The sequence below is a fragment of the Gadus macrocephalus genome, chromosome 8 (assembly GCF_031168955.1).
Source record: "Gadus macrocephalus chromosome 8, ASM3116895v1".
Classification (NCBI taxonomy): domain Eukaryota; kingdom Metazoa; phylum Chordata; class Actinopteri; order Gadiformes; family Gadidae; genus Gadus; species Gadus macrocephalus.
This window is the reverse complement of record NC_082389.1, coordinates 1358384-1380438: the sequence shown is the minus strand read 5'-3', so window position 1 is coordinate 1380438 and position 22055 is coordinate 1358384. Positions and strand designations below refer to the sequence as shown.

Sequence of the window (22055 nt, the reverse complement as noted above, 5' to 3'; positions counted from 1 at the left end):
CAGTTTTCAATGCAATTTACGAATGTTGTTGGCCGTTGGTTTGAGTCTGGGCGGTGTGCAGACCCCTTAAGGTCGCACCGTCAGTATTGTCAGCTATTTGACTCTTTGAATCGAGACACTGTTGTGTCTGACGAATGAAGGAATCAAAGCATGCATAGCAAGCAGAGCGACACCCTGGCAGGCACCCACAACGATATCGGATAGCGTTGTGTGTTTTCAGGCCCCTGAGAGCACAAACCTCTCCTGGGTTGTCCACTTTGGCAGGGACCCTGTTGGGTCTTCCAACCGCTGGACCACTACAAACGATGTTAGCACAATGGCCGACAGAGGTGGCCCACACCAAAGTGGACGAGAGACGGAGAGAGCGTGTGGGAGAAGGCGGGGCACTGCCCCCCCCCCCGCCAACTCCCCAATCACGGGTTCTGCTGCTGGTTTGATCGGAGAAGATTGGGGACTCGGTGGGGCATGTCCGTGGGCAGTCTGACACAATGGGCCGGGAGATGACGGCGGGGTGGGGTTCCACGTTGCCCACACTTTGGACCACTCAGGCACGCCGCTGCGCAAGATGCCAATCCCAACGCCACAGTGCATCACCTTCAGACTCCGGGTAGAGATTGTATTACCTACGAGCTGCGCGGAGGAAATTAACTCTTGTGAGTCACGAAGCAGGAGGCTGGGTTAATGCGCCACTGCTGGGTCCTAATGACACGCCTGACGAGCGCTTTTTAATTACCTGAGGATACCATTACAATCTATCATTCTTGGTTTTATTTTCCTTCTCGTTATCTTTGTTTATCTCTCTCTCTTTCTCTCTCTCTGTCTCTCTCTCTCTCTTTCTCTCTCTCCCTATCTGTTTCTATCTCGCTCTGTCTCTCTCTCTCTCTCTCTCTCTCTCTCTGTCGCCCTCTCTCTCTCTCTCTCTGTCGCCCCCTCTCTCTCTCTCTCTCTCTCTCTCTCTCTCTCTCTCTCTCTCTCTCTCTCTCTCTCTCTCTCTCTCTTTCTCTCTCTCCCTGTCTGTCTCTATCTCTCTCTCTGTCGCCCTCTCTCTCTCTATCTCCAGCCTCGTTCGTCCCTAGGGGAGTTAGGTGTGGCCACATACCGGCGCCTGTCAGAGTCTGCCTCAGCTTCCCCGTCCCTCCAGGGCGTCTCACACGTTCAGCAGCGCACCAGATGCCTCTAGTCTAAATAATGTTTTGTGAACAAGTCTGACTATCGCAAATAATGATAAGGTGAAAAAGATTATAGGTTATAGGTTATATAAGAGATTCATTGAAATGAGATTCATTCGGCGGTTTCCCCAGGTGAACTGTGTTATCTTGTGTGTCTTACCTCCTCCTTGGCTCCAAGGCATGCCCAGTTTACTCTGCCTGAACCTGCACGGCTGTTTTTTATCCCAACACACAGTTAAGCTCTTGGCAGAGTTGGTCACTCCGGTCGGTACGGGTCATAGGTCATTTGCGTGGTTTTCGAGTCAAAGTGGTTCAGGGTCACAGTTTCATCACAGAGCTCTTCACCTCTGACCCGGTTGCCACGGGTGACCAGGCCACCTGCGCCGACGTATAATTCGATAGACTCGCTCCGACGCAGGGGTGAGGTTGATTCTTTGCTGCGTCCTCCTCCGGTTTGGTTAGTGTCCACGCTGGGCGTTGTGAGGTGAACTAAACGTTGTCAACAAACAGCTCGCGGTCGAGGCCACTTGACAGGACAGCCGAGGGCAGCTAATATCACCTCCTTGTTGCAGACCATAATAATAACAGAGCAAAAAACGCCAACCGTGTGCGATCGTGCCTTATTTATTTTGCTTTGGTTTTCCTGCAAAATTTTAATTGGTAATCTAAAGTAATTGAGTTATATAGTATTATGACAAAATGTTTATTAGTGCGTCCACTCCTGATTACAACACGTCTGACTGCGACCCATTTTAATCTCCGAAAGTTAATGTGAACCTGTCTGAATATGTAAATTATTTCTAGTGTGTGGCCCAAGAGTATATTAAACCCACAATGCATTGTTTTTGGTTTGCTTCCTATTGTTGATTTGGAGCACGCAGTATTCCAAAAGAAAACTGCTCTTTATGAAAAAATGACTAACATGAACATTCTGCCAATAAGAGTGTGTCCAGTCCCATTAAATTAATATGTGTTATGTATCAGCAAATCCTTCCATGTATTAACTAGTTATTCCATATCCATATAATAATATCTGCTATCAATGCACAGGTGGCTTAGCGGCCCACATTGAGGCTTATCACCTTGTTGAGAGTGCTTTGCCAATCTTCACAAGCACACACTCATGATGTGAACATGTGCAGTCCATTGTCCCTGAATGATGAAGTGACACCCAGTAAGATGACGTCAAAGTCCTTTTCCCTTCATCCACTTTAGCATGGCTCCACCTCCCCCCCGCTCCACCCAAGGGATAATTGGTTAGTGGATTAACACCCAGGTGCTAGTCCAGGTGCTTTTCTATCCCCCCAGGTGAATCAGGTACGAGGAGCTTCCCATCAATATAATGCCCTTCTGTTGTGACGTCACCTAATGTGTTCCCACATGGTCACAACGCCTCCATTATGGTGAGTTATCCGATGGAGGCAATCATCCCCTATTCCCCATCCGCAGTAACTTGTGCGCTACAAGGCCTGCTAGATATTCATGCGCTCCTTCTAAAGAGGCTGCAATGCAACCCCCGCCGGGGGCATGCATCCTAACGTGGGCAATTCTTTATGTAGGAAATACTTAGGATACGTTCTTTGAAAGGCTCCCCCCTTCCAGCAGGGCGGGAGGGGGGAGCAAAAAAAACAAAAAAGTAGGAGGTAATGCTGAGCTTCAAAAACTATTTAATCAAAGAGACAACCATTTCAATTATTGGAGTACACTCGCTTTAGTTCACATATGGCACCATAGGCTCTGTGGTTAAACTTCAGGTTCTGGAGCTGCTGTTTCATCCGCATCTTACCGCATGATAGGGTTTACATGTTTAAATGTGGTCGATAGTGTTTATTTGTTGTTGTTTTTATTAGTGTTAGTGTTTATTATAGTGTTGTTTTTTAAATGTGGTCGATAGGGTTTAAATGTGGTCGATAGGGTTTAATTGTGGTCGATAGGGTTTACATGTTTAAATGTGGTCGATAGTGTTTATATATGGTCGATAGGGTTTACATGTGGTCGATAGGGTTTACATGTGGTCCATAGTGTTTAAATGTGGTCCATAGTGTTTAAATGTGGGCGATAGTGTTTAAATGTGGGCGATAGTGTTTAAATGTGGTCGATAGGGTTTACGTGTGGTCCATAGTGTTTAAATGTGGGTGATAGTGTTTAAATGTGGGCGATAGTGTTTACATGTGGTCGATAGGGTTTACATGTGGTCCATAGTGTTTAAATGTGGGCGATAGTGTTTAAATGTGGGCGATAGGGTTTACGTGTGGTCGATAGGGTTTACATGTGGTCGATAGGGTTTACATGTGGTCCATAGTGTTTAAATATGGTCGATAGTGTTTAAATGTGGTCGATAGTGTTTACATGTGGTCGATATTGTTTAAATGTGGTCCATAGTGTTTAAATATGGTCGATAGTGTTTAAATGTGGTCGATAGTGTTTACATGTGGTCGATATTGTTTAAATGTGATCGACAGTGTTTAAATATGGTCGATAGTGTTTAAATATGTTCTATTCCCTCACTCTCCACCTCATCCCCAACTCTCCACCTCAAGCTGGTGTGTAGTGAGCGTTCTGGCACCGATTGGCTGCCGTGCATCACCCAAGTGGGTGCTACATATTGGTGGTGGTTAGTGAGGTCCCCCCTTCACTTTAGGCGTCTTTGAGTGTTATTAATTATTATTATTCTTCATGTTTAACCTCTGTTTTCCTTTTATTCCTAGTCTGTTTTACATAGTTTTGAATGATGACTATATGCTCTGTAAGGTGACCTTGGGTGTCTTGAAAGGCGCCTCTAAATTAAATGTATTATTATTATTATTATTATTCGCTACACTCATCGCCGGGGCTCGGGGGTTGTTGACATGTTGCTGACATGTTGACTCGGTCAACATGCTATACACAGGTAGAGAAGATTGAGCATAATAGAGGCTCCAGTGCCTCCCGAACGTTTTCAGAGTCGTCATAGAACAAACACAGTTATGTATCCTCTTCACACTATATAACGGCTCTTTGATGCTCCTTTGATGTACCGGGTAAGATAAGCCTTCTTCCCGTTCCCGGGCACATGAAAAGAGAAGACCTATTATCACTGTTATGATCGACTGCTGTGATACACAGTCTCCCTCTGGGAAAAGGGCTTATCAAATCATTATCGGTATGAAAACATTCAAATAAAGGAGGGCGCAAGGAACAATAGCGCCAATTGTTCACAAGCCGATGGCTGAACCAGCTTTCCCTTTTCTATTCAAAGCAGAAGACGGAGATGGGACAAGGTTTTTGAGGTGAATGCACGTCCAAAGTCGGCAGACAATCCACTGGGCTGTTTACTCTGCACGGCGGGGGGACCATAACTAGATGGCTAGAAGCCATGGAGAGAATCAATTGACTTATTCAGTCAACATCCTACTGTCTAACAAATGGCTTTCACAGCTTTACATCAGTCTGGTTTCACCTGCTCCTTATATGCTCTGGGTTATGATAGTGTTGTTTAACGTTGGACATTAAGCCGATAAAAATGTTCTCGTTCTCTCCCTCACCCTCCCTCACCCTCGCTCTCTCTCTTTCTTTCTCTCCCACTCTCTCCCTCCCCCTCTCTTTCCCTCTCCCTCGCTGTGTAAGTGTTAAAACAACGAGAAGTGCTTCGTGTTAAGACACTGTGCGGGTCGAACGTTGTATTATCGAGCAGGGCAAGTCTCAAACACACACATAACAAGCCACCTCTTAAAACCTCCTGTAACGTTGGACTGGACTGCATTAAAGGTCCTTAAAGGTCTCTGTAGGCTTCCACAGTTATCTTCTGCCTTATTATTTATTTGTTTATTCAAACAGGGACAGCGCAAAAAATAAAATATGACGCAGCAGAGACAGCCCGGAGCAAATTAACATCTGTAGAGTTTAACCAGGCATCATTAATTAACATTAATACAGTGAAATATTGCTCCACAGTGAAATATAGTTTAATACATTGTGTGGGAAATATATAATCCACTCTGTAACAACCACAGCTCACGCCCTCCAGAAATATACAACAATCGACTAATGGTCCAAACAAAACCAGTAGAGCTCATAGATCAAATAAGGAGTATCACTTCATGATGAACCGCTTCCCTCCCTGCCAGATATCGACGCAGGATATTAAAGTCTCCTCTCTGTCGATATGTTGGGTTCCCCCGCTCTGTGATTCTCCGACCCCGCTCTCCCACCTGACAGCAGTGAGGAGGCTCGCTGTGCTGAAGCCTTCCTTCATAAGCCTCCTTGTTTACCGCGGGAAGGCTTTACAGGTGGGATGTCGACAAACACTGTCCCTCGCTCTGAGAACCAGCCACCTCCTGTTTCACTCGCCCTCCTACAAGACCCCGTTGCACACACTTGTTCTGTGTGGTTGCCTCTTATCTCGTTTCCTCAGCCTTGACGTTCTCTCCTTTCTCTCTGTGGGCAGGTGGATGAGGAGGGAGAGGAGGAGGAAGAGGAGGAGGAAGAGGAGGTGGAGGAGATTGGTTACAGTGAGGCAACAGCAGAGAGTGAGTGTTTGAGATTACCGTTGATGCGTGTCTGCGGCGTGCGTGTGCGTGTGCGTGTGTGTGTGTGTGTGTGTGTGTGTGTGTGTGTGTGTGTGTGTGTGTGTGTGTGTGTGTGTGTGTGTGTGTGTGTGTGTGTGTGTGTGTGTGTGTGTGTGTAACGTGCACACTTGGCAAACCAAATGTACACACACATGCACCAATCCCATATGTTCAGCCAACACTTCCCTCTCTGGAAAGTTTCCATCAGGTATCATGTTGCGTCTAGCTCACGTCTCTGTAAGAAATATATAAATAATGGAATTATTTGTTCTACAATTTTTTGCAAGCGTTTATCCTAAGTGCATCTTGGGCATTGGCAGTGGGGATGGACCCTCTCACCCGGGGAGGGTTAAAGGGCACCACACTCACCAACAGGTGTGAGTGGGGCATGGAGGCCAATCATTGGAATCGGTCCCAGCAGCATTGATTGGCTAACGCAGAATGTGCGGTTATGTTTTGTATGTGTTCTCTGGCCCAGAACCAAATGTTATGTTAATGGTTGCTGTGCTGACACCACCAACATTCACGCCACCAGCGAATGACATTAGCGTTCAGTGCACACATTTATCACCACAGCTGAAAACAATCAAAGAAATCGAAATGGGAGGAATTTCCAGACTCGACAATACTCCGCGACCATGTTTCTATGTCAACAACCTTGACAGGGGGGCTACAGGGAAGATAAACAAAGAAACATAATTATTGATTTAAAATATATTGTATTATTAACAGCGTTGTAAGAAACAAGACACTAAAGGCCGATTTAGGGTCGTTTTAGACGCAGAGACGTAAGCACGTAATTTACACAAGGGACTTGTTTTAGACAAGTTTTGATTTACGGTTCCTTTAAGGTTCCTTAAGGATTGCGCGTGTTGCAAGGGGATTCTCCGCCAGAACAGTAGGGGGAGCAACGAACGAATCTGTGGGCGTGGAAGTGGAAATCGCTGGCTTGTTTATATTTATGCACTTCCAGTATTTTCGACGAGAGTAGCAGTAGCTAAGTTTAGGTTAGCGGTCTTTTTCCACACTCTGAACGATGTTAAGGTTGCTGTAAAACCGGAAATGTGAGACTCCTGAAAGGATGTGGTTAGCTGGCCAATCACAGTCTTTGCGAGCTGCGTAGGGCCGTAGTGTTTTAGTCGCATAGTCAGGAATTTTGGGCGACGCACTTAAGCACGTAAGGGGGGATATTTTACCGCGCAAGGGGGGGTCTCTGCTTGTCTGTGTGTGTGTGTGTATTTGTGCGTGCATATTGCTCATCTCTTCTCCTCTCTGATAGGTTCCGACTGCACAGACGTCAGGAAACCAAAAGTCATCTTCATGATAGGTATGCACATCCACCACGACACACACTCACAGACGCTCTCAAACAGGTCATTCATACCGGCTTCTACGACCATGTTTGAATTGGCTCACTTGTGCCCTAAGTGCCTACCCCTATATAGTGAACACGACGTAGTAACCAGGACAGATTGTCCTTTGTCCTATGATTGTCCTGCACACTGGAGACGACTTAGCTGGAAGTGATGATGGGATTGATTGAATTTAAATCACCTGTGATTTTTCTGGGTAATATATGACCCTGTTCACAGAGATCAGTTAAACAACCGGTCTGGAATCTACATCGTACCAAGATTCAAAAAGTCTGTTTACACAAAGGGCGCACAATACAATTATAAAAGAGGAGTCTTACAAAGCAGTTGACTTCTTGCGACGTGTGTGTGTGTGTGTGTGTGTGTGTGTGTGTGTGTGTGTGTGTGTGTGTGTGTGTGTGTGTGTGTGTGTGTGTGTGTGTGTGAGAGGGCGAGAGTGGGCGAGGGAAGGTGAATTTCGCGCTGTGTTGTTTTTCAGGAGACACTGTGATACTCGATGTGTGTTTGAACTTGGCATGAATTGAAATTGTTTGTGCAGTGGAAACATGCGGTGCATAACTTAAGTCACTTCTTTTGAAAGAGCGTTGAATTCACAGAGACTGGTGGTTGGTGCTGACACAGAATCAAGGACACCTTCAGAGCATAGCATTACTTTGTTCTTTAGTGCAGAAAAAAACAACATTAACTCTAATTATGTGTCAACAATAAACCAGGGATGAATCCCGCGTCTCTTGAGGAGGTCGTTTGGAACATCATTAGCAACACACACACACACACACACACACACACACACACACACACACACACACACACACACACACACACACACACACACACACACACACACACACACACACACACACACACACACACACACACACAGAAGCTGATCCACTGGAGTATTCTGGAAGCCAGGACTGACCTGAATGACTCATCTGTAGAGGTAGAAGGAATCCCTGGGCTGGAGAGATGTGCAGCTCTGAGATCGCTAAACTCCCTTTACTCCTAGAAATGTCTCTTTTTTAAATGAGTTCCCTATTATAGTTTTTTCTTAGTTCTGTTTAATTTACTCTCCTTTGTGTCTGCTCTCTGTACTTGTTTGTTTCGTATTCATGATGATGCGTGTCTTGGCCAGGTTTACTACGAAAAATGGATTCTTAATCTAAGTGGGACTCTCCCGGTCAGATAAAGGCTGAATAAAACGGTGTGGTGCTCTTTGGAAGATCAGCAGACTGCTTTGGACCCTGGCCGAATGGTCTAGTTATTAGGCATGATGACTCATAAAAGTTCAATGAACTGTGTATGTCAGACCCTCTCTAGCATTTGGATCACTGTGACTGGAAATGGTCCAGAGTGCACAAAACAGAGCCTGTTTCCTGAAATGCTTAGATTGCTGCTTAACATATAAAACAAATTAACTCATTTTCACCATGTTGGCTCATTATGCCCATTTGCAAGTATGAAGCAATCCAAAACCAAATCTGTTCAATCTGTCATTTTATTTCCCAATCCTAATCGAACAAAGCCAGTATCCACGTATCACGTCTACCGACACGATATCATCACGTTCCTGCTGCCCTCGTTTCAGGCGTTCATAACCCACAGCTGGCTGCTGTCGTTTTCGCACTTTGCACCATCCAAAAAAGTGGTGGAACGATCGACATTCATCCCGTATTCCGTCCGCCCACACAAATGATGGCAGAGTGCGCTCTGAAAACCGGGCCACATTGTCTCCAGCGGCCGATTGAGACCGACGATGACTGTGCCCGAAAGTCAACACCATCTGTGAGCGCGTGTCGGTACTGAGATCAGACGATTAGACGTCAGCCCCGTTCAGCGCCCCTGCTATACATGCTGCGGCCATGTGCGTCAGAGCCCTGCTAGATACGTGCGTGAACATACAGGTTTCTACGATCGATGGGTGGAGCTGTGGGGGCCGTGATGCATCGGTTTACATCGCTTTGGGGACCCCTCCGTCGATCATGTTTAATAATAGAAATGCATGTTCTTTGTGTTGGACGCCTCCTCGCTTTTCATTGGTTCATGAGCGGTGACGTGTGTGACAGTTTCTATGAGGGATTCGGTCTAGACGCCAACCTGCCTCTGGTCCAGCTCGACTGGACACAGCCGACACCACCCTCCCAGTTGGTTCTGGCAACCCGCTGTCTTCGTCTCTGGCACTGCATCCCTCGTTCCTCACTCTGTGTCCCCGTCTCACAATGGTTTCACTTCCCGGTTCGCGGAGAAGTTGGAGACAGTCGTCCAAACAAGGCGGTAGAACACGAAATGAAGAGAGATCAGAGAAACAAGTTAACAGGCGAAAGGCAATTTACATGTTCAAAAGAAAAGAAATACAATGCAACAACACCGCTTATATCTCTCTCTCTCTCTCTCTCTCTCTCTCTCTCTCTCTCTCTCTCTCTCTCTCTCTCTCTCTCTCTCTCTCTCTCTCTCTCTCTCTCTCTCTCTCTCTCTCTCTCTCTCTCTCTCTCTCTCTCTCTCTCTCTCTCTCTCTCTCTCTCTCTATTGCGCTCTCCCCATTCAGCTATCAATCTCTCTTTGAAATGTTCGCATGCACTGTTCTCTCAATTATGGCTCTACACAGCCATCCCTCATGTTGATTTTTGCACGAAAGATATCACATTAGAGTGTTTAAAACAGTAACGGAGACCTAAAATCTGAAAGGTTCATTTCAGATGCCTGACTACCTGTCAATCTATGTTGTTTTCTACACCTCCACCTCTCTCTCTCTCTCTCTCTCTCTCTCTCTCTCTCTCTCTCTCTCCCTCTCTCTCTCTCTCTCTCCCTCTCTCTCTCTCTCTCGTTCCTCTCACTTCTTGGCATCTTTTCCTCTTCTCCTTCTCACCATCCCATCTGTCTCTTTGTGAAGGATTCACACTTGCAGGCTGAATCTGTTTGAGAGTGTCCCAGCAGTTTATCTCTCACTTGAGGCACACACACACACACACACACACACACACACACACACACACACACACACACACACACACACACACACACACACACACACACACACACACACACACACACACACACACAGTAATGTGTGGGATTGGTGTCTATTCCCACACATTAGTTTGGGAGCTGTGAAAAACATTGGTTGCGCTTGAGATTTGTGATTCTCTGTTTTCCGGTGCCTTATTGATTCCCACAACAACAACAAGCTCAAGTTATGTAGAGTTCATCTCTCCGTGCACTAGGCGGTCCGGTTCGAAGCACAGCTCCTTCAGCTGTGATGAAACACTCCAGAACACCAACATACCACTAACACCACTCTCTACTCTCTTTCTGGGAGAAACCTTTGATGAGGGAGCCAGACTCACTCACTCAGTCAGCCAGTCACTTAGTCAGACGGATATTCATTCAGTCAAACAGCCAGTGACTCTGTCAGACAGACAGGCAGTCAATCATTGAGTCAGTCAGACAGGCACTCATTGAATCAGTCAGGCACTCATTTACTTACACACTCACTCACTCACTCACTGACACACTGACACACTCACTCACTCACTTACACAATCACTTACACAATCACTCACGCACTCACTCACTCACTCACTCACTCACTCACTCACTCACTCACTCACTCACTCACTCACTCACTCACTCACTCACTCACTCACTCACTCACTCACTCACTCACTCCAATGGTTGTGTGGCTGTTATGCTAATGGTTGAGCAACTTCAAAATTTAGCAACTGAACAAAGATATTCTTACAGTTTTTCTCAGTCGCTTTGGTACATTTCTCAGATCAGAATTGAAATTTGCAAAACAGTAAGTGCATTTCTCAAAACAATTCGTACAAATAGCAAAACACCAACGATTTCATGCAAAAGCCAGTCTCTTGCTCAAAATCCTTAGTTTGTTCCTCAAAAGTAAATATCTGTGTCAATGAACATGTCAGTGCCATCACAATGACAAGTCCTTGTGTCATTGTGTACGGATAATACAGTCAAATTGCTTAGTCATGTTGTCGATATAACAGTGTACTCTGGAGGGATGTTCTGATGTAAACTATGGCTAAAGTTTTGAAGACAATTATTGTAAATTGTAAGATACACCATACATAGTGTATGTGGGAGATTGATTGCAAGAGACTGGACAAGATTCACATTTACGCTTTGACTTTGTACTGTAATTTGTTGACAGACCATGTCATTGCTAGAAATGTGAACATAGGAAAATCTCCTTAGGGTAAACTGTACATGCGTTGCTGTATGAATTACAGTGCAGTCATCTGCACGTCTGTTGGGGCCACAAATTCGATTGTCAGACAATGTAACATTGTGTTGTGCTCCAGCTATTTATATACTTGCCAGTTCATGGTTCAGGAGATGCACCTTTGAGTTATTTCAGTAAACTGGTTGATCTAACACTTCACACATTTCCCTTCTTCAGAGAAAGTCAAGATTCACCTGGTAGCAATTTAACAATTCAGGACAGATTTGGAAAAAAAAGTCTAATGGAAATGTATAGAAATATGCTTGGCATATTATGACAACTTGTTCAACCATTTTGCATGTGAAGACTTATGCAATGAACTAATGCCTAAATGTTGTGGGGGTGAGACTATTCAATAGAGACCCATTACAACACATTTTGATCAACATGACACAAGCAATTGATAATGTAGGAAAGAGCAGAGAATTGTACATAATCATTTGCATTAATGTACCAAAGCATTTGCAACTTGTTCAAAGAAATGAGAAACTACTTTTTTGATGTGCACAAACGACACAATGATGTGAAGATTGAACAGGTAGTTTTGAGAATTTCAATTCTGATCTGAGAAATGTACCAAAGCGACTGAGAAAAACGGTAATCTGCTTTCAATTTGAATCAAACCATTATCAGAATTAACAGCAAGGAGGAAAAACCGGATCTGGGCTCCAGCCTGCAACAGCCCCATCGGGTTATAGGGTCAGTTACCTGCTGGTGTGATACAGCTCTGCTCATTATGGGAGCCAGAGTGCCTGCCAGGCTTATCGTTTTTTTGTTCTCTTTCCAGATTCCCAAAAACTAGGCTGGCAGAATACTAATGCATACGACAGGAGAGAGAGAGAGAGAGAGAGAGAGGACAGGCAGACAGGCAGACAGACAGACAGAACTGCAGCCAATTCAACTCCTGTTCTATTTAGTGTTAACGCAGTGGATCTTCAGTGGATGGCTTCAGCCTCCCTAAAATATTTTTTATTGAATTAAATCCAAGGCAGCCTCTCTCTCTCCATCTTGATATCTCTCTCTTTATCTCTCAATTGATGTTCCACTCTCTCTCTCTCTCTCTCTCTCTCTCTCTCTCCGTCTCTCTCTCTCTCTCTCTCTCTTTCTCTCTCTCTCCGTCTCTCTCTCTCCCCCTCTCTCTCTCGCCGTCTCTCTCTCTCTCTCTCCCTCTCCCCCTCTCTCTCTCCCTCTCCCTCTCTCTCTCTCTCTCTCTCTCTCCCTCTCTCCCCCTCTCTCTCTCCCTCCCTCTCTCTCTCTCTCTCTCCCCCTCTCTCTCTCCCTCTCTCTCTCTCTCTCTCCCCCTCTCTCTCTCTCTCTCTCTCTCTCTCTCTCTCTCTCTCCTCTCTCATGTTGCCTTAATGTCACGTGGAGTCGAGGGGAATATGGATGTATGGGGGGGTGAGGGGGGGGGGGAGGCCTGTCTTATTGCTGCCCTTCTCTGGGTGATGATGATGATGATGATGATGATGAAGCACCTCCGACGAAGGCTCGGGGTCAAGGCCTCATCGTCAATTCAAACGGCAACGAAAGAGGAATCCTTAAGAGCTGATTATGGTTCCACATTCAAGCAACGTCAGGGGTCCGTGACCCCTGACGTTGTTGCGGACTCTCCATCCCTCTCCGCAAGGGCCGGACGTGCGCCTCCCAATAATCGTAACCTTCCGTCGAGGCGACGCAGCAGCGAGGGCTGTGATTGGTCCGCTCACTAAACCCCGACACAGAACCATGAAGGTTCCCGACTGCGTCGAAGCGTCTGCGGGGTCGCTGCGTTGCGTGAACGTGGAGCCATATTCAGCCCTTAAGGAACCAGGAGTTTGTTCGGAGCTCTGGATCTAAACGCCGGCGGGACACCAGGCAAGGGTGAACCAGTGCATGTTCCAACATGCAAATATGGTACGGTTGTGTGTGTGTGTGTGTGTGTGTGTGTGTGTGTGTGTGTGTGTGTGTGTGTGTGTGTGTGTGTGTGTTAAGATACATAGGGCACTATATGTAATAATAATAAATAAAATGTATATAGCGCTTAATATGGCACTCTAAGACGCTTGATGTACACAGATGTATTGTCTAACACGGAGAAGGCATTTGTCATCATGGCTCTCAAGCAATACATCAGATGCATGTGCGACACATACACACACACACACACACACACACATAGACAGACACTTAGAGCCACACACAAACACACACGGTTGTAAAATGTAAAATGTAAATTGTATAAAGAGGTTGGTCCCTCATCTGTATTCGATTCCCAAATCCTGGTCTTATACCAAGTGTTATGCATTAATTATTCATCCATATGGATTGGTCAATACATGTTTAATGGACTTACTCGACTGGTGCTTTGGTCAATTTTGTATGTATTTCATGAATTATTTGATGTTTTTGACTCGTAGTCTGCTCTCATCCACTCTGCTGGACTTAAATATGATGGAAGCAGATCTGCAGTGATCGACAGGTGGCTTCTAAAGTGGTCTGACCAGAGAGAGAGAGAGAGAGAGAGAGAGAGAGAGAGAGAGAGAGAGAGAGAGAGAGAGAGAGAGAGAGAGTCCAAAAGGATTTTGATTGCCTAAAAGAAACCCGGCCAAAAGGCTAAATCTAAACATAAATCCACAGGGGGATGTTCCCCCTGGACGATGCGGTTGAATACAGCGGTAGCGGGTTTGTTCACGGGAAGAATCAGCCACTGGTGAGGACCGGTTGTCTCTGGTACGGAAGTGACGACAACGATTGAACGATTTATGCGCATTCTCACGGGCGCATGTGCATTGGCATGCCCTCTGTAATACACGGGGCATGGAAAAAAAAGTGTTGATTGACGAGGAGGTCTCTAAGCACCGGCAGCGTGATCTCGCTTTCCTGCCTGACTTTTCCCGCGAACGTGTGATATTCTCAATAAATAACCGAAAATATATAACTGGCAAGCATGATACTCGTTTCTGGCTTCAAAGTAAAATGTGCCTTGAGAAACCTATGGGTGACAAACAACCTGACGTTAAGTAACATGTGTGTGTGTGTGTGTGTGTGTGTGTGTGTGTGTGTGTGTGTGTGTGTGTGTGTGTGTGTGTGTGTGTGTGTGTGTGTGTGTGTGTGTGTGTGTGTGTGTGATTGCGTGCGTGGGTCTTCCCTCTCAGGCTCAGCCCATGCCCTGCAGCAGAGCGGGGTCACGGCAGACCGCCTGGGCCTGTCCCGGGTCAGCCCGGCGGAGCTGCTGGTCCGCGAGCTGCAGAGCCACGGCGACCGGGGGCGCCGCCTGCAGGACGTCCTGGAGCGGGGCGAGCCGGTCCCCGAGGTGGGTGACCCGGGTCTCAAAGAGCCCCCATCCCCAGGCTGTGAGGGCCCAGCGACACTCCTCGTCTGCTGTGCTTACAGAGCCGTGTCCTCGAGCACGTTGTCTAAGCTGCTTTTATTGATTGTGTTCCCACACTGGAAACAACGCGTGTGTTTTAATGGGATGTCTTTAGTGTGTGTCCAGTCAGACTTGTTGTCTCCCTTGTTCTGTGTGGTCTTGTACTGTCCTGTCTGTGTGAGCCGAATCACCTGAATGAATTCTAGACGATTAGCGTCGTTTGGCAGTGATAAAAGACTTAGCTTGACCCTACGGTCGGCCGATCTCCCTTCACGTTGTTGGACGGAGTAGTAGAGCAAAGGGGAGCGCGATTCAATCACACGGGCGCTTTGTTTTCAGCGCTCACTCCGTGTACGACTCAATTCTATTTTGGAAGAACTCCGAAACAATATTTTCATCTGTCTCGATGCGGCCGCAGCGCTTCAGGCTTTAGGGAGAGAGAGGAATCCTGAGTCTGCGCAATGACCCCCCGGCTTTGAGTCGCGGCGGGCCGGAACCTCGGACAATGCGAGCCAAGTGAATGAACATGGATGGATCAGCCTTTTAGACAAAGACCGGGGATGAGGGATGAGGGAAACGAAGACTGCATAAGAATAAGGGGGTGGGGGGGAGAATGGGAATGTGATGGGTCCAGGCATGCAGGGAACAGCAGGCACTGCACACACACACACACACACACACACACACACTGATTGCACATCTGCAGCCGCTGGCCCAGATGGATGTGACAGCGCTGTCTCTCCCCACACAGCAGCTGCGAACGGCAGCGCAGAATTCACTGGCACTGAGGTTTTCTCGGGACACGAGAACCTCTAAGTCTGATTGGATGCCAACCGCCCGCTGGGAAACCAATCAGACTCACACTGGACCCACAAGAAGCAATGAGATGAAACTTTTCACATGTTATCCCAAGGTCAGCAGGGTGTGTGGGATGACAGGTAAAGCAGTTTGATGTTCATCTGGAGGAGGGGGCAGTATCAGCCAAGTGCTGCGCATATGTGCGTCTCTGGTCTTCGACCTCGGCCCTCCATAGGAAAACAACAACACACTCCTCTTCCATATAGGGTCTTCAGAATGACATTGATTGAAAACATGAGGTGTTGTCTCGGTTAAACACTGAATTCTACCTCACATTAGGTGTTCTGAATACCGGACGTGGAGGTAGAATTCAGCGTTTTAACATCAGCAATACTGTATTCCTGATGTTGAAACATTGAATTCTACCTCAGGTATACCTATCAGGTATTGTTTAAAAAAGGCCTGCTATCTTGAATTGCATTTGTGTGTGTCGGCTGCTGCCGACTTGGTTAAACAGTCATCTGTGGCCGCCGGTAATCATCCCAGAGATTGCACGGGGAGGCACCTGTGGAGCCCCCGACGACTGCTACCGGCACATCTCATTACAAGCGTCTGTTATTACGTCTCCTGGAATTTCACATCAAAACACGACTTGGGCCTTGGCTTCCTCTCTCTGCTCTCATTGCAACGTTCAAAGGGACATGTGGCTGTGTGGCGTCTATGTGTGTGTGTGTGTGTGTGTGTGTGTGTGTGTGTGTGTGTGTGTGTGTGTGTGTGTGTCCGCCCGGCGTCTATCAGGATCAATAGGAATTGAAATTGAAGAGAAGAAACTCTTCTGACTAGTCTGCAGTCGTACTGCCGTGCCTTTGCTTGCATCCTGGCAGACTCCCATTCGGTCCTTCTGAAACTCGCTGGAGTGAAGACATATCGGACCGAACTCCCTGCATTACACTTTGATCCCGGCCACCTCCACACAGTACTTGAACCACTGCATCAGGGACAGGGTCAGCGCAGAATGATGAGACAATGTGTGTGTGTGTGTGTGTGTGTGTGTGTGTGTGTGTGTGTGTGTGTGTGTGTGTGTGTGTGTGTGTGTGTGTGTGTGTGTGTGTGTGTGTGTGTGATCGTTCTGCAAGATGGAAACCTGCAGATCAACGCAGAACCTCCTGAATGATGTGGCAACACTCACTGAAATGGAAGAGCCATCAAAAGGCAAAGAGACACACACACACACACACACACACACACACACACACACACACAGTGGTAGTGCAGCGATAGCCAACATAAGAAGCTGTCAACACACCAACCCACGGTCACGTCCTGGGACCTGAGGCACAGCACTTCTCTTGGCCGCTTTTTTTGTGTGTGTTCCAATTGTGTGCATGTCCGGGTGTGTGCGTGAGCACGCTTGTGTGTGTGTGTGTGTGTGTGTGCGTGAGATCCCTTACGAGTATTTTATTATCAAGGATTGTATATTGAATGCTGGTTGTGTTTGTGTGATTGTGTGCCTGTGAGGGTGTGTGCACGTGTGTTTTTCTCCAAAGCGGGTCAGATCACACGTGCACTGCTCCTATATGGGCCCTGCTATACCACCTGTCAGGTAGAGACGAGAGGAGGGGTGAAGGGTAGGAAGGGAGAGGACACAGATTGACAGCTGGGATGAATGATGCAAGATCTCCCTGAGGAGGTGACACACACACACACACACACACACACACACACACACACACACACACACACACACACACACACACACACACACACACACACACACACACACACACACGCACGCACACACGCACGCACACACAAACACACACAAACACACGCACACGCGCACACACACAAACGCACACACACACACACAAACACACAGGTATGTGTTTACAAAAACCCAGGCACACACACACACACGTCTCGGTTGGCTTTGGCGTGTGCAGTACCATACAATAGCTCCCAATTACCGGAATGATCAGAGGAACTTCACGCGGCATCACTATGGAAATCTCATCAACGCCGACCGTACGAGCAGATTGTGTTATTCAACTACCCAGAGAGCATTGCAACAACAACAAACGACAAGCGAGCGCCCTGACCCGGACCCCCGTCCAATATTATCCCGGTGTTGCCTGGCAACCCTGTCAGCATTGAGCCAGGGGAATGTCTCTGTGTGATCTGAACTCCAATTACAGAGTGGTTGACTGGTGGGGAGTGCGTCTGAGTGGGTTAGCGTGATATGAGCTACAGACGCAGAAACAAGCTACACCAGCGCCAACGCCGCTCTGAGCTCGCTGAAGGCAAGGTCTCCAGACCAATATGTTCCCCGCTGTGCCGCTGCGTGCCGGTACGTCACTGAACCTTGAACTCAACGGGAAGAAAGGTTGTTTACCTCCTCTGTAGCACACATAGGTCGTACGGTATATTTGCATAAGCTGTATTAGAATAGAGATGCGTGTGTTTTTCCATCCTTTGAATTAATATTTATTGTCATGGATTGTATATTGAATGTTGATTTTGTGCATGTATTTGTGTGTGTATTTGTGTGTGTGTGTGTAGGACGTGCTGGTGGGGCTAGTGTGTGAGGCGGTCGCCTCCTCTCTCAGGCAGGATAAAGGAGTGCTGCTGGCAGGGTTCCCAAGGACCCTGAGCCAGGCCCGGGCGTACCAGGCCAGGGTGAGGGTCACGCACACACACACACACACACACACACACACACACACACACACGCCGAAATAATGAAACACAGACCGTAACCCCTCAGAAGACCTCAACGACAAACAGTGTGACGCAGCTTTCCCTGCTCATCACAACCGTCAGCACTTTAAACCTGCGTGTGTGAGTAGGTAACACGCGTGTGTTGTGTGCGTGTGTGCGTGTGCGTGTGTGTGTGTCAGATGGGCGCGCCCCAAGCCGTGCTGCTCCTCTGCCCCGTCCCGTCCGACGCACCTCCCGACCGGATCCCGTCTCCGGGCCTACCTTCCTCCTCCACCTCCTCCTCCTCCTCCTCTTCCTCCTCCTCCTCCTCCTGCTCCCAGATGGACCGGGGCGCGTGTCGAGACAGCACCCCCCTGGCTGAGCTCTACCACCAACAGAACCTCTTGCACCGGGTGAGTGTCTGGAAGCCCCCCGTTCCCACCAGGACAGCCGTGGTTCCTGAACCCGTTCCGGTCCGTTCAATTCAACTGTATAGCCCTTAATCAACGATACAGTCTCCAAAGGGCCCAAGGGCGTCAGTTTGTTTTTAGAAGTTGTGGGGACAATAACCATAAGCTTGAGTATGGTCTGAAAAGTGCTGGGTACCCTTATGTAAGCTATTCATCCATTCAACGCTGCATTACAATATGCTCTACAGTGTATTGTCAGGTGTTGAAATTATTCGAATATTCGAATACTCGTTCGGAAAATTAGTATTCGAAGCTTAAATCAGTATTCGGTGCTTCGCTGTTTATTTTTTTCACGTAGCCTACGTGACTTTACCAGAGCGAGGGAGGCAAACTATAAGCGTCAGCGACACCAAGCAGAGAAGCGAGAGAGGTGGAGGAAGAACAGATATCTTGTTTCCCTTTACTTTATAACACAACATTAGCGGGATCTCTGGAGGAAAAGTAATACTTAAAACCTTAGCTTAGTTGTTTGTTTACGTTCGCTGTACAGCGCCGCGCCAATCAACTATGACTGGCTTGCTGCAGAGCGTGAGCGTCTTGGGAATACCCGGTCAATATAATGGATATAATATGGACACATAAGACAATCAATATTCGGTATTTGTTATGGATTCATTGTACAAATTCCCTGAAAAGATGCACGTTCCAGGATGAATTGAAAAGCTCCCGTAAGGGCTGAGATGGCAGAGAACAGCTGTTCGCTTTCACGGGGAAAAACGAAGGAACTTCAACCTACTTAGGCCTACTAATTAACGTTCAAAAGCTATTAAATCTTCAACAAAATATGCAGATACTGTCAAAATCGGTTCTAGGGAGTATATAAGGATTATTAATGTTTTTTATGGTGTTTTTTTCTGGAACGAGTATTCGAATATTCGCTCGGAAAAACCAACGAGTATTCGAAGCCTGAAAAATGGCATTCGGGCCAGCCCTATGAAGATCCTATTCGAACAATAAAAGTTGAAAACCACAGTTTGTGTTTTGGCTTGTTTTGCAAAACGGCGTTGGAAACACCAGGGTATTGGCTCGGGATATGTAGGCCTAATACTAATACACAGAGGACAAAGAACAGTGTTGGCAATTTAACACTTGACATCAACAAAGTTTACCAGACAAACAATGCCAGACTGTAAAGGGGGTACGAAATGAAACGAGGTACTGAGCATCAGCCTTTTGAAGACGAGCAAGGGCTGCTGGTAGCATATGTTATGCTGCATTAAAAAAAGAAGAAAAATACAAGCACCCAGAGGAGAATTGCATCTGCCAAAACCTGACCACCAGTAAACACTTGCGAAGGACCAATGTAGACTTCACTCGTTACAACATCATCGCAAATAAAATCCCCTTCAGTTTAGGATAATCACACAGGTTATGCGAGAACATATTTATGTCAGGATAGGCCTACCAGGCTCCAAGTCGTCACATATCTCAATCAGACAAAACCAACTATACCCACATTGGCATAGCAATCGCACCGTGTGTAGCTGGCTGCTACTAGCTGCAATCTATATATACAATGCATACTAACTGGAGCACCATCCAGAATCAGATCACAATCGCTTAGGACCGTGGGTAACCTTTGGCCAGGTCATCACGATTCATGAGCAAACAGAACCAGCAGCAAAGTTTACGTAAACCAATTTCTTACCTTATGTGGCCCTCCATATGCAGGCTAGATGACGTATCCATATCGATATCCAGTGTCACAAACATGCTTTTTAAAGGAAGCAAAAGGACCGGCTATTTTCTGAATAAAAATGTCAATTTTGGCTGTCTGTCTTGAAACTTCTCCAGTGCGTTCACACCAAACGCAACGGGACGACAAGATCCCATACAAAGTGAACGTATAGACGCGTATCGGGCGAATTTTTTTGATTTGTCGCGCCACACTTTCGCCATGCACGGGCGAGCGCGTTCACGAGGATTTGTGGCGCGACAAATTTCAACTTTGACACGAATTTCGCGTGATGACAGCCAATCAGCGTTCAACAGCGTGGCCACTGAGTGACATTTGTAACGTAACAGCCAATCAGCGTTCAACCGTCAAACTCAGCGCAGTGCAGTCCGGGGTGTACTGCAGCATGGAGGAGAAAGTGATTGTTGCCGTTTGCGACTCTCGGAGCTCTATATATAATAGTATATAATATAATATAATTGTATATATAATATCACGGCCAAAAGCTCTGTGTGCCTCCGGATGGCCGTAGCGCGGGGAGCTCATAGGGATTGGGTTTCTCGGGAGTCGGGGTTTGTTTACCGGCGTTGCTATGGGTTCCGGTCTTGTGTGTTCCAACGGTTTATTAGAATCAGAATCAGAATCAGAATCAGAATCACTTTTATTACATCTTATAGTACAGTACTCAAGAGTAAAAATCGTAGGCTTGGTTCCTCAACATTCACATAGCAGCAACAGTAAAAGATAAAATAAATAAGAATAAGAATAAGAAACCATATGAAAAGGAACAAAGTAAAAAAATAAATAAAAAAAAAAGTAAGTAGCAGCATCAATAATACAAAAAAAAAAAAAAAGGTGGTGTAATAAAGTATGAAGTGTAGTGTATTCAAGTGTCAACAACAGTCTGTTGTTGTGGTGTGCGTGTGGATGGTTGGGGGTAGTGTGTTTTTCCAGGAGTCTGACTGCTTGGGGGAAAAAACTGCTTGTCATCCTCTGGGTTTTGGCCCTTAGGCTTTGGTGCCGCCTCCCTGACGGCAGTAGCTCAAACAGCTTCTGGTTGGGGTGGCTGGGGTCCCCAATGATTCGGAGGGCCTTCCTGACACACCGGGCCTTGTAGGTTTCCTGGATGGAGGGAAGCTCACATCCGCTGATCCTCTCAGCTGTCCGCACTACCCTTTGCAGCATTTTGCAGCTTTGGGCAGTGCAGTTCCCGTACCAGGCAGTGATGCATCCAGTCAATATGCTCTCCGTTGTGCCTCTGAAGAAGGCCCCCAGGATCTTGGGCCCCACGCCAAACTTTTTATTAGGTAGGCCTATCTAATAAATGATGTCTTCGAGCTCACAACGGAGTTGGGTTGGCAGGAGGGGGGCGAGGGGGCGGAGAAGGACGAAACCGAGCGTTGACAGAGAAGGCTGAAAGCGCCCAGATGAGAGGAAGAGTTTCCCGAAAATCTACATCGTTTTTTGTGTATGGTTAAACATGACTATCAATCATTATAACAACGATTATAGGTCATAAAAGTCAAAAAAGCATAATAGGTCCCCTTTAAACCAGCAAGGAAGAAATCTAGAGAAGAGATTGATAGTTGGGAGTGCGGGGAGTTCAGGACTCTTGGCCGCGGGGGTTATCCAGCCAACCAGCGACCCTTTCCCCCAGTTTGAGCGGAAGCGTTGTAGTAGGACACGCCCATTGACGTCACCATGGTTCATGCTTCTGGTCGAGGGACTCCTCCG

The 22055-nt window shown here is 46.9% G+C and overlaps 1 protein-coding gene across 1 annotated transcript in view; it reads left to right on the top strand.

The window, feature by feature from the left end:
• The window catches only part of ak5 (adenylate kinase 5), a 50493-nt gene that overhangs the window by 27001 nt on the left and 1437 nt on the right, over positions 1-22055 (top strand). Inside the window, exons 8-12 of the mRNA XM_060058146.1 lie at positions 5608-5677; positions 6996-7043; positions 14467-14624; positions 18039-18155; positions 18377-18589. Of these exons, the coding sequence (XP_059914129.1) occupies positions 5608-5677; positions 6996-7043; positions 14467-14624; positions 18039-18155; positions 18377-18589 (606 nt within the window). The remainder of the gene's footprint in view (positions 1-5607; positions 5678-6995; positions 7044-14466; positions 14625-18038; positions 18156-18376; positions 18590-22055) is intronic.